This window comes from Mesoplodon mirus (assembly GCF_964341445.2).
Source record: "Mesoplodon mirus genome assembly, chromosome: 4".
NCBI lineage: Eukaryota > Metazoa > Chordata > Mammalia > Artiodactyla > Ziphiidae > Mesoplodon > Mesoplodon mirus.
The window spans coordinates 59,445,133-59,457,823 of record NC_138979.1 but is presented as its reverse complement, the minus strand read 5'-3'; the positions used below and the strand labels follow the sequence as shown (position 1 = coordinate 59,457,823).

Genomic DNA, 12,691 nt, shown 5'->3' with positions numbered 1-12,691 from the left:
TATATATAGGATGGATAACAACAAGGTCCTATTGTATAGCACAAGGAACTATATTCAATATCCTGTGACAAACCATAATTGAAAATATGAAAAAGAATATATATATATGTATAACTGAATCACTTTGCCATACAGAAGAAATTAACACAACATTGTAAATCAACTACACTTCAATAAAATTTTAAAAAACACTCCCAACAAACAAAAGTCCAGGACCAGATGGTTTCACAGGCAAATTCTGTCAACATTTAGAGAAGAGTTAACACCTATTCTTCTGAAACTCTTCTAAAAAATTGCATAGGAAGGAATACTCCCAAACTCACTCTACAAGGCCACCATCATCCTGATACTAAAACCAGACAAGAATATCACAAAAAAAGAAAATTACAGGCCAATATCACTGATGAATACAGATGCAAAAATCCTCAACTAAATACTAGTAAACTGAATCCAACAATACATTAAAAGGATCATACACCATAATCAAGTGGGATTTATCCCAGGGATTCAAGGATTCTTCAGTATCCACAAATCAATCAGTATGATACACCACATTAACAAACTGAAGAATAAAAATCCTTTGATCATCTCAATAGATGCAGAAAATGCTTTTGACAAAATCAACACCCATTTATGATAAAAACTCTCTAGAAAGTGGGCATAGAGGGAACACACCTTAACATAATAAAGGTCATGTATGACAAACCTACAGCTAACATCATACTCAATGGTAAAAAGCCTAAAGCATTCCCTCTAAGATCAGGAACAACACAAGGATATTCACTGTCACCACTTTTGTTCAACATAGTTTTGAAGTTCTAGCCATGGCAATCAGAGAAGAAAAAGAAATAAAAGGAATCCAAATTGGAAAAGAAGAAAACTGTCACTGTTTGCAGATGACATGATATTATACATAGAAAATCATAAAGATGCTACCAGAAAACTACTAGAGCTGTTCAATGAATGTGGTAAAGTTGCAAGATACAAAATTAATACACAGAAATCTCTTGCATTTCTATAACTAATAACAAAAGATTAGAAAGAGAAATTAAGAGAAGAATCCCATTTACCATCGCATCAAAAAGAATAAAATACCTAGGAATAAACCTACCTAAGGAGGCAAAAGACCTGTACACAGAAAACTATAAGATGTTGATGAAAGAAATTGAAGATAACATAAACTGATGGAAAAATATACCATGTTCTTGGATTGGAAGAATCAATGTTGTCAAAATGGCTATACTACAAGGCAATCTACAGATTCAACGCAATCCCTATCAAATAACCAATGGCATTTTCCACATAACAGAAACAAAAATATTTTTACATTTGTGTGGAAACGCAAAAGACCCCAAATAGCCAAAGCAATCCTGAGAAAGAAAAACGGAGCTGGAGGAATCAAGCTCCCTGACTTCAGACTATACTACAAAACTACAGAAATCAAGACAGTATGGGGCTTCCCTAGTGGCGCAGTGGTTGAGAGTCCGCCTGCCAATGCAGGGGACACAGGTTCGTGCCCCGGTCTGGGAAGATCCCACATGCCGTGGAGCGGCCAGGCCCGTGAGCCATGGCTGCTGAGCCTGCGTGTCCGGAACCTGTGCTCCACTATGGGAGAGGCCACAACAGTGAGAGGCCCACGTACTACAAAAAAAAAAAAAAAAAAAACCACACAAAAAAACAGTATGGTACTGGCACAAAAACAGAAATATAGATCGATGGAAAAGGATAGAAAGCCCAGAAATAAACCCACGCACCTATGGTCAATTAATTTAGGACAAAGGAGACAAGAATATATAATGGAGAAATGACAGTCTCTTCAATAAGTGGTGCTGGGAAAACTGGACAAGCTACATGTAAAAGAATGAAATTAGAACAGTCTCTAATACCATACACAAAAATAAACTCAAAATGGATTATTAGAGACCTAAATGTAAGACCTGATACTATAAAACTCTTAGCACACTCTTTGACATAAATCACAGCAAGATCTTTTTGGATCCACCTCCTAGAGTAATAAAAACCAAAACAAAAGTAAATAAATGGGACCTAATTATACTGTAAAGCTTTTGCACAGAAAAGGAAACCATAATCAAAATGAAAAGACAACCCACAGAATGGCAGAAAATATTTGCAAATGATGCGACCGACAAGGGATTAATTTCCAACATATACAAACAGCTCATGCAACATCACAAAAAACAAAAGAAAAAAGACCCAATCAAAAAATGGGCAGAAGACCTAAACAGACATTTCTCCAAAGAAGACATACAGATGGCCAAGAGACCCATGAAAAGATGGTCAACACTGCTTAGTATTAGAGAAATACAAATCAAAACTACAATGAGATATCGCCTCACACAAGTCAGAATGGCCATCATCAAAAAGTCTACAAATAACAAATGCTGGAGAGTGTGTGGAGAAATGGGAACCCTCCTACCCTGGTGGTGGGAATGTAAATTGGTATAGCCACTATGGAGAACAGTATGGAGGTTCCTTAAAAAACTTAAAATAGAGCTACCATAGGATGCAGCAATCCCAGGCCTGGGCATATATCCAGAGAATACCATGGTTCAAAAGGATGCATGCACCCCAATGTTCATTGCAGCGCTGTTTATAATAGCCAAGACATGGAAACAACCTAAATGTCCGTCGACAGGTGAATGGATAAAGAAGATGTGGTACATATATAAAATGGAATATTACTCAGCCATTAAAAAGAATGAAATAATGCCATTTGCAGTAACATTGATGGACCTGGAGATTATCATACTAAGTGAAATAAGTCAGAAAAAGACAAGTATCTTATGATATTGCTTATATGCAGAATCTAAAAAATAAAAAAAATGATACAAATGAACCTATTTACAAAACAGACTCACAGACTAAAACAAACTTATGGTTACCAAAGGGGAGAGATAAATTGGGAGTTTGGGATTGATATATACACACTACTATATTTAAAATAGATAATCAACAAGGACCTACTGTATAGCACAGGGAAATCTACTCAATATTCTGTAATAACCTATATGGGACAAGAATCTGAAAAAGAATGGATATATGTATATGTATAACTGAGTCACTTAGCTGTACACCTGAAACTAACAACACTGTAAATCAACTATACTCCAATGCAAAATAAAAATTAAATTTGAAAAAATAAGCAAATTAAAAAAATTAAAATAACTGCTCAAAAAAGCAGGTTTAACACTACTCTGGCAAATTAAATGGGTTCAAGGCTGAACATAAACCAAATATCTAAGTATCAAAAAAGTTTTATCAGAGGGGGAGAAAAAGAAAAGTTCAACAAAACTCCAAGAATCATACCATTTTTGCCGTGAATGAGGTCATCTACCAAGGGATTAGCCACAACATCAAAGAGCTCCTTTTGGGTGGTATGAGTGCCAAATACTTGTTTAAATGAATACTGAGTCTGTGGAGAAGAAAAAAAATAAAAAGCACATAAATGGAATTCCACTATAGCTAGGCTAGAAATATATCTGTTTAAACATATTCAGATGTTTACTTCTGAACAATTAGATCTAGACATGAAAAAAAATACCAATAGTCTTTAAACTTGGAATCTTTAAAAAATTCATGACATACTTAAATTATACCAATTATAAACTGGTAAACATTTACAGTTATAACTACTAAAGAGACTGTAGAAAAGTCTTGTCTACTAATGCTCCATAGACTAAGGCTGATTTTGTTTTAATTAAGTGACAAAGGAGTTCAAAAGGTATTACAACGATTCAGTCATAGACTTGTGAAAATCCTCAAGCATTACTTCATATACTATTTTACTGCTATCTATTTTTCTTTATAAAGGTGTCATTGGGCTTCCCTGGTGGCGCAGTGGTTGAGAGTCCGCCTGCCGATGCAGGGGACACGGGTTCGTGCCCCGGTCCGGGAAGATCCCACATGCCACGGAGCGGCTGGGCCCATGAGCCATGGCCACTGAGCTTTCGCGTCCGGAGCCTGTGCTCCACAACAGGAGAGGCTACAACAGTGAGAGGCCCGCGTACCACAAAAAAAAAAAAAAAAAAAAAAAAAAAGGTGTCATTTAAAATGGCATAGCAGTATAAAACCAAGAGTTTTGATGTACTGCTTTTTTAAAACTAGAAAATAACTGTCAATATAATCTCATCTGAGTTTGTTTGTTTGTTTGTTTGTTTTTGGCTGTGCCACAAGGCATGCAGGATACTAGTTCCCTGGCCAGGGATATAACCCTGGTGCACTGGAGTGGAAGCATGGAGTCTCAACCACTGGACCACCAGAGAAGTTCCTCATCTGAGTTCTTCTATGAAATAAATTTTAAATAAACTGTGAGCTTTAAAAAAGCAATAATACTTCAATTATCAAATCTTTCAAAATATGACTATTATTATAAAGCATATCTATATTATCAGAAATATTACCAAACTCCTACTTGGAAAATAAGACTGGGGACTAGGGTATATATTTCAAGGTAAATTAAAATACCCTAATCATCCAGGGACTGGAGTTCTATTCTTTCAATTTTTGTTATTTTCTAGCTTTATTAGTTTGTAAACATTGCAATTGTTCCTGTAGGCTTCCTGAATTTCTTGCAATTTTTGCTCCATGAATGTCAATGCTATTATTTGGTGCATGAGTATTCACTAGAATTTATTATGGGTTATAGCCTTTGTCACGTGGCCCCCTTTCCCTGTTTTATAACGTTTTATCTTAAATTCAACCTGCTCACATATCAATATCATGACTCTTATGTTTTTAAAATTAGCAGTTTTGTCCCCCAAAAGGAGATATGTATAGATTAGGACTCAAATACATCATCATCATCATAACAACAACAACTTGCACTTAACACTAACCATGTCCCAAGCACTGCCTTAGCATATTAGTGAATCATCATTTTTACAACCTCTGATGTAGGTACTATCAATTATTATGGCTCATTTTATAACTTGTTAAAGATCACACACCTACTTCAGCTAAGCTAACTCTCACCTTTGTAGAAGTTTTTATTCCAATCCTGTAAAACAGCTTTACAGTTCACAGAAAGAACAAAGAATCTTAGAACTGAAAAGATACATACAGGTTAGCACTGACAGGTCAATAAGATGACCTCCAAGTCCTCATGAACAATCCCCACCCTCTTCCAGGTGAAGAAAACTGAGGCAAGAAGGAACTTGCCCAAGCTCATGAAGCTAATTAGTGTCAAAGCCATTTCCATTCCAACACTTCTTCCATTATCCAGTGTTGCTTTCTGTCAAAAAGCACTGAGAACTTTTAATCCCCACCAAACCTTTAGTACTATTTACACATACGTGAAACTAACTCTAATAAAGAAGTAAAATTCATTAAGTCAGTTCTCAACTATTTTACATTCTCAAAGGCCTACTCCTCCATGAAGCCTTCCCAGACCATTCCTTCATGCTTAATCCATATCTACTGAGTGTTTGGCAAACAGGACAGATAAGGTACATATCCCCTAGAAGTGTATATTACACCAGGGGAGAGACAATAAACAAGTAAATAAATCTATAGGTTGGGTTAAGTGCTGTCAAGGAAGTATAGAGAGTACAGACCAGGAGAGTAGTGGGAGGGGTGCTACTGCTGATGGGGGTAATCTGGACACACTCTCGGAGGAAGTGATTTGAGCTAAAACCTAAGGACGAGGACCCATCCTGCTAAGAGCTAAGGGCAAAGCCCTGAGGCAAGATTCTGGCTTATCCAAGCAATTTAAGATTGTATGAGTACTAAGAGGTGATGTGGAGAGAGAGATAGCAGGAAGATTAAGCAGGATTGTGCCCATTTAAAAGCTTTATTCCTTAGAAGGTTTTTTTTTTTTTTGCCGTACGCAGGCCTCTCACTGCTGTGGCCTCTCCCGTTGCGGAGGGACGTGCAGGCTCAACGGCCATGGCTCACGGGCCCAGCCGCTCCGCAGCACGTGGGATCCTCCTGGACCGGGGCACGAACCCGTGTCCCCTGCATCGGCAGGCAGACTCTCAACCACTGCGCCACCAGGGAAGCCCGGGAAGCCCCCTTAGGTTTTAAACAGGAAAATGGTGACGGGAAGCGGTGGGGGGATAAGTTAGGAGTTTGGGATTAGCAGATACAAACTGCTATACATAAAATAGATAAATAGGGCAATGCCCCTCTGAGAGCTGTCTGTCTCCAGTCCAGGGGTAGGTAATTACAGAGATGGAGGGTAAATGCTTAGAACCTCTGTAGCCATTTCACACGGCTGCAACATCCCAGCATGTGATCAGTGGGGCTTATCTCTGAACAGATTATAAACCAGTCCTCTGCTGTCTAACTTTGCCTAACAGTTGTCTAACAGTTTCTTATGGCAAAGCTGCACAAAAGTATCAGTCACCATGCACTGAAAATAAAAAAAGCTGCTTCTTCACCACAGTTTGAGAAGCACTTGTCTCCGTAATTAATAACAGGCCTCAGACGAGGGTAGTGGCAGTGGAGATAGAACTGAAAGGACAGTTTCAAGATACACACTGGAGCAGAACTGATAGGATCTACTAATGAATGGGATAGGAGGGGGGACAAGAGAAAGGTAAGGACAGGGTGTCTGGTTTGAGCAAATAGATGGTGGTGGTGCTATTTACTGACAAGAAAAAACAAGGGAGGAAGTGATCTAGAGGGGAAAAAACTCAAGAGTTCTTTTGGACATGCCTGTGTGACATCCAAGCAGTGGACGTTCAAGTTGAGAGTTAGAGAAAAGATTTAGTCTGGAGATAAAAATTCCAAAATTATTACCATATCATCAACATGTAAAGCCATGGAAAAGTATAGATAGGGAAGAGAGCCCTGGGTATAGCCCAACCTGGTATTCAGAGGTTGGAAAAGGAGGAGAAGCCTGCAGACGGTGGCCAGTGAAAGACAGAACATGGAGAATTGGAGCAGAAGACAGGATAGTGCTGCTGAGAAATAGATCATAATGAAGACAAAGAGGTGTCTATCACATCTAGCAGCAAAGAGGCCACTGCTGGGCTTTTGACTAGCAATCTCCCTCGAGTAGTGTACACAAAAGAGTGAAGGCAGCTTGAAAGAGATGACACCCTGAATTAATCCTTTTTTCTGCATTCCCAGAGTCTATTTCTTTAAACACACCTCTGTCTTACCAATGAGGGTCACTTGCTTAGCATCTGTGCTCCCAACTAAATTGTAAGCTCCATAAAGGCAAGGACCATGTCTTACTCAGTTTTTAAAGTCTCCTTCTATGCTCCAGCTTAGCACGTTTGTCAAACTGAATTGAACTCTCTTTGTTTAACATTTTACTAAAAATAAAAACACTTCATAGGAGATCAATACAAGTATACAATGCCTATTAAATGTTATTTCAGTCCCACACATGAAACTATATATATACATGTAACTGCCTAGCACAATCAGATATCATTCCACATTAAACTATCCCTAATATATGCTCTAAAAAGCAATAATTATCCAATACAAGAAATTAATCATCTAAAAGCAATCTTCTAACTCCAGTATACCAAAGGTGTGTCTGTACAGCCCAGAAATTAAAGATACTTTTGATATGGTGGTTAGAGTGAAGTAAATAAGTCTTTCAATAAAGTGGAAACACATGAATGTTGTTAAATGGAAAACATGGAAAAGCCATTCAGGAAAGAACCTATCAATTAAAAACAGCTGTTTCCAATAGGAATTACCTCCTTATATTCTCCATTTCGGTTGAGCCTGTAACCCTCAGGAGGATGAAGTTGAACTGTTGTATTACTGATCACCTCTATGCAACACTCTTGCTCTGGGAGGCTCAGTGGGCGTACCCTGCAGTACACCTGAAAATACATGAAGGTGCTTAAAGAACAAAGGTTGACTTTTTACCTGACTTTTCATTCATTCATTCATTCATTGATTCAAACATTTGGCCTCTAAACTTAAGTATATATACTTAGAGCTGTAAAAGCCAAGATCTGCTACCCTGCTACCCGATTTGCTGATTGTCAAATGCAAACAGATATTTTAGATATGAGAATTTTAAATGCATATGATATCAAAACTCTCTAAAAATCAAAAACATATCACGCAATGAGATTTGAAAAGCTGTTAGGATTGTCTGGAATTGGATGTCAATTAAAACTTGCCAGCTTAACACTTAATACACTAAAGTGCGAGATCTGAAATATGGTCTTTTTTTAAATTTTTATTTATTTAATTTTTGGCTGCATTGGCTTCGTTGCTGTGCGCGCGCTTTCTCTAGTTGCAGCAAGCGGGGGCTACTCTTTGTTGTGGTGCACGGGCTTCTCATTGCAGTGGCTTCTCTTGTTGTGGAGCACGGGCTCTAGGTGCGCAAGCTTCAGTAGTTGTGGCGCACGGGCTTAGTTGCTCCGCGTCATGTGAGATCTTCCCAGACCGGGGCTCGAACCCGTGTCCCCTGCATTGGCAGGCGGATTCTCAACCACTGCGCCACCAGGGAAGCCCGAAATATGGTCTTCTTAATCAGTGATAGGGTTGAGGAAAACCTGTTCAGCACTATAATGCAAAGCACCTGGTTCCAATGAAGGGAAAATTTAAAAACCCCAGACCAAACCATCTTTCTTTTATTTGCCATTTGCTTTTAAAAGCAAGTTCCCAAGCCTGCATGAAGAATTCTCCAAGATAGTTGAAGAATATTTTTTCATTATCTAACTTTTCAAATATAATTAGTTATAGGAAGTATGCAACTGACAACCAAACACTTCATTTTACTGGGCTAATGTATCCTACATAGAAACAAAGTTTCAAAGCTGGAACCAGCCTAAGCAATTTAGTATCATCCTTTTAGCTAAATGTTCTTTGACTCCACTTCCACTTCTCCATCCCTTCCAAGCATAAGCATAAGACATAAAAGGACTGAAGAAAGAAGACACACACAAATTCACAAGGAGACCTTACCCCAACGGGGTCTTTAAGACTCGTTTGGGATCCTTTTTTCACTGGTGGTTTCCTGGGTGTCTTAGTTCTCCTGGTCATAGATACAAAAACATTTCAGTTCAACACTAACATATAAAAACTTCACCTGTAATTCATACAGAGCCGACCTTCCTAGGGTTTATAAAATTATTCTTTAGCAGTTCCACAACACTATATCCCAAATAACATGAATAAGAATAAATTTCCTTAGTAGAAGAGTGTTTGTGGCATGGATAACCCAAAAGTAATTAAAATTTGGCTTAGGAGACATTTTTGCTACTAAAAAATAGAGATAACAGGCCCAAAACGGGGTCACTTGTGCTAGGCCCCAAATCACCAAACTGAGACTTCATACCTAACTTATAGTTCCAACCTCTCCCAGGAGTAGAATCTTAAACCAGTCAATCTGGAATTACCCGGTCAGCGCTAGTGAGGTAATCTGCCTGATAGACCCCTGCCATCCACTAAAGGATGTTCACCTTGCCACAGACAATCCACTCATTGCTAGTATAATTCCCTTGTTCCATCCCCCTCTGCCTATAAAAAAACTTCCATTTTGTACAGCTCTTAGGAGCACCTTTCTGTGTGCTAGATAGGATGCTGCCTGATTCATGAATCATTGAAAAAAGCCGGTAAGATCTAGTTGAATTCTGTTTTTTAATATCTATTTATAGTTCTGTATGTAAAATAGCTTATTTTCTTCAGCAACAACTTTACAGACACTACAAATTTGAAAAATCTACAGATAGTTGACCACACTTATCTCTAAAGTCATTTATGTAGGTACATAAGCACACACGCTGTGCCAACAGCCCACTGCCAAGGCAGACTGACAAGTGATTAACTTCAATAAATTATAAAAATGCAGATGGAGGAATCCATTCTTTCATCAAGATTTGTCTTTCCTTTCAAGGAACAAGGGATTATTGAATTCTCAAAACTATCATCCTTTGTCCTCAAACAAAGTGTGGTCCCCAAACTGCAATTTCATGCTCTCTTAAGTAGGGACAGTAGAAAAAGATATTTTGCTTTATTCACCATTTCTCTAGCATGCCACTCCCCCCTTTCCCCCATTTATCTATAGACTAGAAAAACATTTAACACTAAGTGAAATTACTGGCTTGGATTTTAGGTTATTAAAATACTTCTTCAACCCCTTCCCAGATGAGACAAGCAAATTCGTGTTTTAAGTGTAGAACATTACTGTAGGTTTACTTAAACTCAACATTTTTCCCCAACGATTCTGACTTTAGCCTCTTAAGAAGAAAACAAGTTGCCTTTGCAAACGACTAGCTACGTGATGGTGCTAATTACAAAGGCAGCCCTCTTCTTTGCACAAGTATTTCGTTACCCAGCAGCAGTCAAGGAATTAGGCTGAGCTGCAAATGTCACCGACCCCGTGAGGAATGTGGGCGTGGGCTTTTGTGTCGGCGGCGGGGCTTGTCTGAGACCCAAGAACAGAGCAAAATAACTGGCCTTCATCCGGGGGTGGTCGCGGCCCCCAGGCTACCGCGCTAGGCTAAGAAAATCACGCAGTGCGCTCGGGCGCCGGGGCTCTCCGGGGGCTGAGACCACCTACCCAACCCCAACCCCAGGCCACAACACTCGGCGCACCCGCGAGATGACCCCCGGCCCGCACTAACTCCGCAAAATGCAACCCGCGGGTGCGGGCGGCAGGGGATGGAAAGGGAAACTTAAGAAAGGGTTGAGGCGGCGGTCCCGGAGCCAGGTGGAGGGCGACCTGGCTAACCCGAACTGGGGTTGCCGCCCAAACTTCCCCCTCCTCCCAACTTGGGGCAGACATTTCCGGGCCGAGTGAAGCTAGGGCGGCGAGCCGGGCGCCCGACTCCGGGCGGCGGGGAGCCGGACGGGGTGTCCGCGCCCGGGCTCCCCCCCTGGGCGGTCCTGATGGGGGCTCCCTTCCACTTTGAGGGCCGCGGCCCGGGAGACGCGGGGCTCGGTGCCGACCGCGTGTCCCGGGGCCTGCTGCGGCGTGAGGAGACGCCGGCTCCGCGGCCCGGTACTCACGCTGGCTTCATGGCAGCAGGCTCCGCGCTGCCCAGACGTGCGAGCGGGACGTCAGACTCGGTCGGGCGGGCTGGCGAGGACGGCGGGCCGCAGGGACAGGACGCGGGCACCGGGACTCGGCAGCTCAGGAGTGGCGCTCAGAAACGCCTGGAGAAGCAGCTCCGGGACCAGGTGAGGTCGCGCCCGGCGCATTTCAAACGGGCCAATCAGCGCCCGCCCGCGGGGAAGGGGGCGGGGCTTCAGGAAACGCCTGCGTCTCGGGGAGAGGCGCTCGTCTCCTAGGCGACCGACGCAGAAAGGGCAAGGGCTGTCTGCGTGTCTGAGCTTCAGGGCTGGAGCGGGAAGCGGAGCTCAAATATTAGAAAATACAACCCCTTGAATTTTCTGAGGAGGAAACTGAGAGTTTGTTGTCCCACAGCACAAGAAGTCCAATGGAAGGGCAAATCCAGGGTTGATTCAGACGTCAGCAATGTCGTTCCGGCCCAGGAGTGTCCTATCCTTGGGCTGTACCCTGCGCAGAGTCTCAGACTCCCTCTCTAGCTTCCAGAGCATCACAACACCTTGGCTTCCTTTCTGTCTCTTCTTCACCCTTCCTGGGATCTCCCTCTCTGAAACCTCCAGCTCTTTCCAGAACCAGTCTTTTCTAAGATGAACTGATTCTATCTCACTTCGACCTTTGCGCCTAAACCAATGACTATCAAATGTGCATCTACATCTGTGCTCTCTCATGGAACTGTAGTCCCATCTCCTCAACTTCCTATAGGACCAGACACCACTAAGGATACACATAATTAATATCCTCGGCCCATAATGTTCCACATAAAGATGGTTCCAATCTCTGCTGTTACAAACACAGTGGATAAACTTGGAAATTCATCATTTTACACAGATGGCTGTGTTAAAGAGTATATGTGTATGTAATATTTCACAGGTATTGCCAAATTGCCCTCCATAAAGGTTGTCCAAAGGCACAATCCCACCAGCCATGTATGAGAGCACCTGTTTCTCCACAATTCTCAGATAGCAAAGTGTTACCAAACTTTTCTGTGACTGTTGATCTAATAGATGAAAAAAAGTCACCAATTTAAATTTCTCTTCTCTTATGGTGAATGAGGTTGGGTGTCTGTGCCTATGTTCAATAGCCATTTGTGTTTCCTTCTTTGAGAACTATGTTCATATCCTTTGCCTTCTTGTTCTATTGGGTTTTCTTATTGATTTGTAAAAGCTCTTCACATATTAAGAAAATTGGTCCTCATCCAAAATCTGAGTTCAAAGATTTTTATAGTTCATAACTTGGTTTTTATTTTAATTAGTTTATGTTGTTTTGTGACAGCTTAAGAAAAAACTTAAGGTAGCCAAATTTATCAGCCTTTTCTTTTGGGGCTTCTGTTTTGTGCCATACTAGAAAAAAGTCTTCCCCACTCTAAGATAAATTTTTTTAATCTTTTCTTTTTCCTAGTGCTTTTATTGCTTTGTTTTTTAAGTCTTTGAACCATTAGAACTTTATTTGTTGTCAAATGAGAGGCCTGTATTATTTAGGAATTGGGCTGGGCTGCTGGCCACTTACCTCTTAATTACACTGCAGCCTGGCTTTGGCCTCAGTCTTTCCACTGGAACTCTTCTCACCAAGAACACCACCTCATTGATGCTAAATCTATTTGATCCTTCCCCACCCTTATCTTACTTGACCTCTTAACACACTAAAAAAATTTCCAATTCCTCTGTTCCTGTGCCTTTGTTTTTC

The 12,691-nt window shown here is 40.9% G+C and overlaps 1 protein-coding gene across 6 annotated transcripts in view; it reads right to left on the bottom strand.

The window, feature by feature from the left end:
- Nucleotides 1-11,103, bottom strand: part of KIF23 (kinesin family member 23) — a gene marked incomplete at its 3' end in the record, with an annotated part of 34,397 nt that extends 23,294 nt beyond the window's left edge. For 3 of the 6 annotated variants that reach the window (XM_082618494.1, XM_082618495.1, XM_082618496.1), the window contains exons 1-4: nucleotides 10,948-11,103; nucleotides 8,902-8,971; nucleotides 7,677-7,805; nucleotides 3,328-3,433 (exon numbers count right to left, since the gene is read on the bottom strand). In XM_082618494.1, coding sequence (XP_082474620.1) covers nucleotides 3,328-3,433; nucleotides 7,677-7,805; nucleotides 8,902-8,971; nucleotides 10,948-10,958 — 316 coding nt within the window. In that variant the 5' untranslated portion in view covers nucleotides 10,959-11,103. The remainder of the gene's footprint in view (nucleotides 1-3,327; nucleotides 3,434-7,676; nucleotides 7,806-8,901; nucleotides 8,972-10,947) is intronic. The other 3 variants (XM_082618497.1, XM_082618498.1, XM_082618499.1) reach the window with 1 other exon arrangement.
- Nucleotides 11,104-12,691: the final 1,588 nt, after the last annotated feature.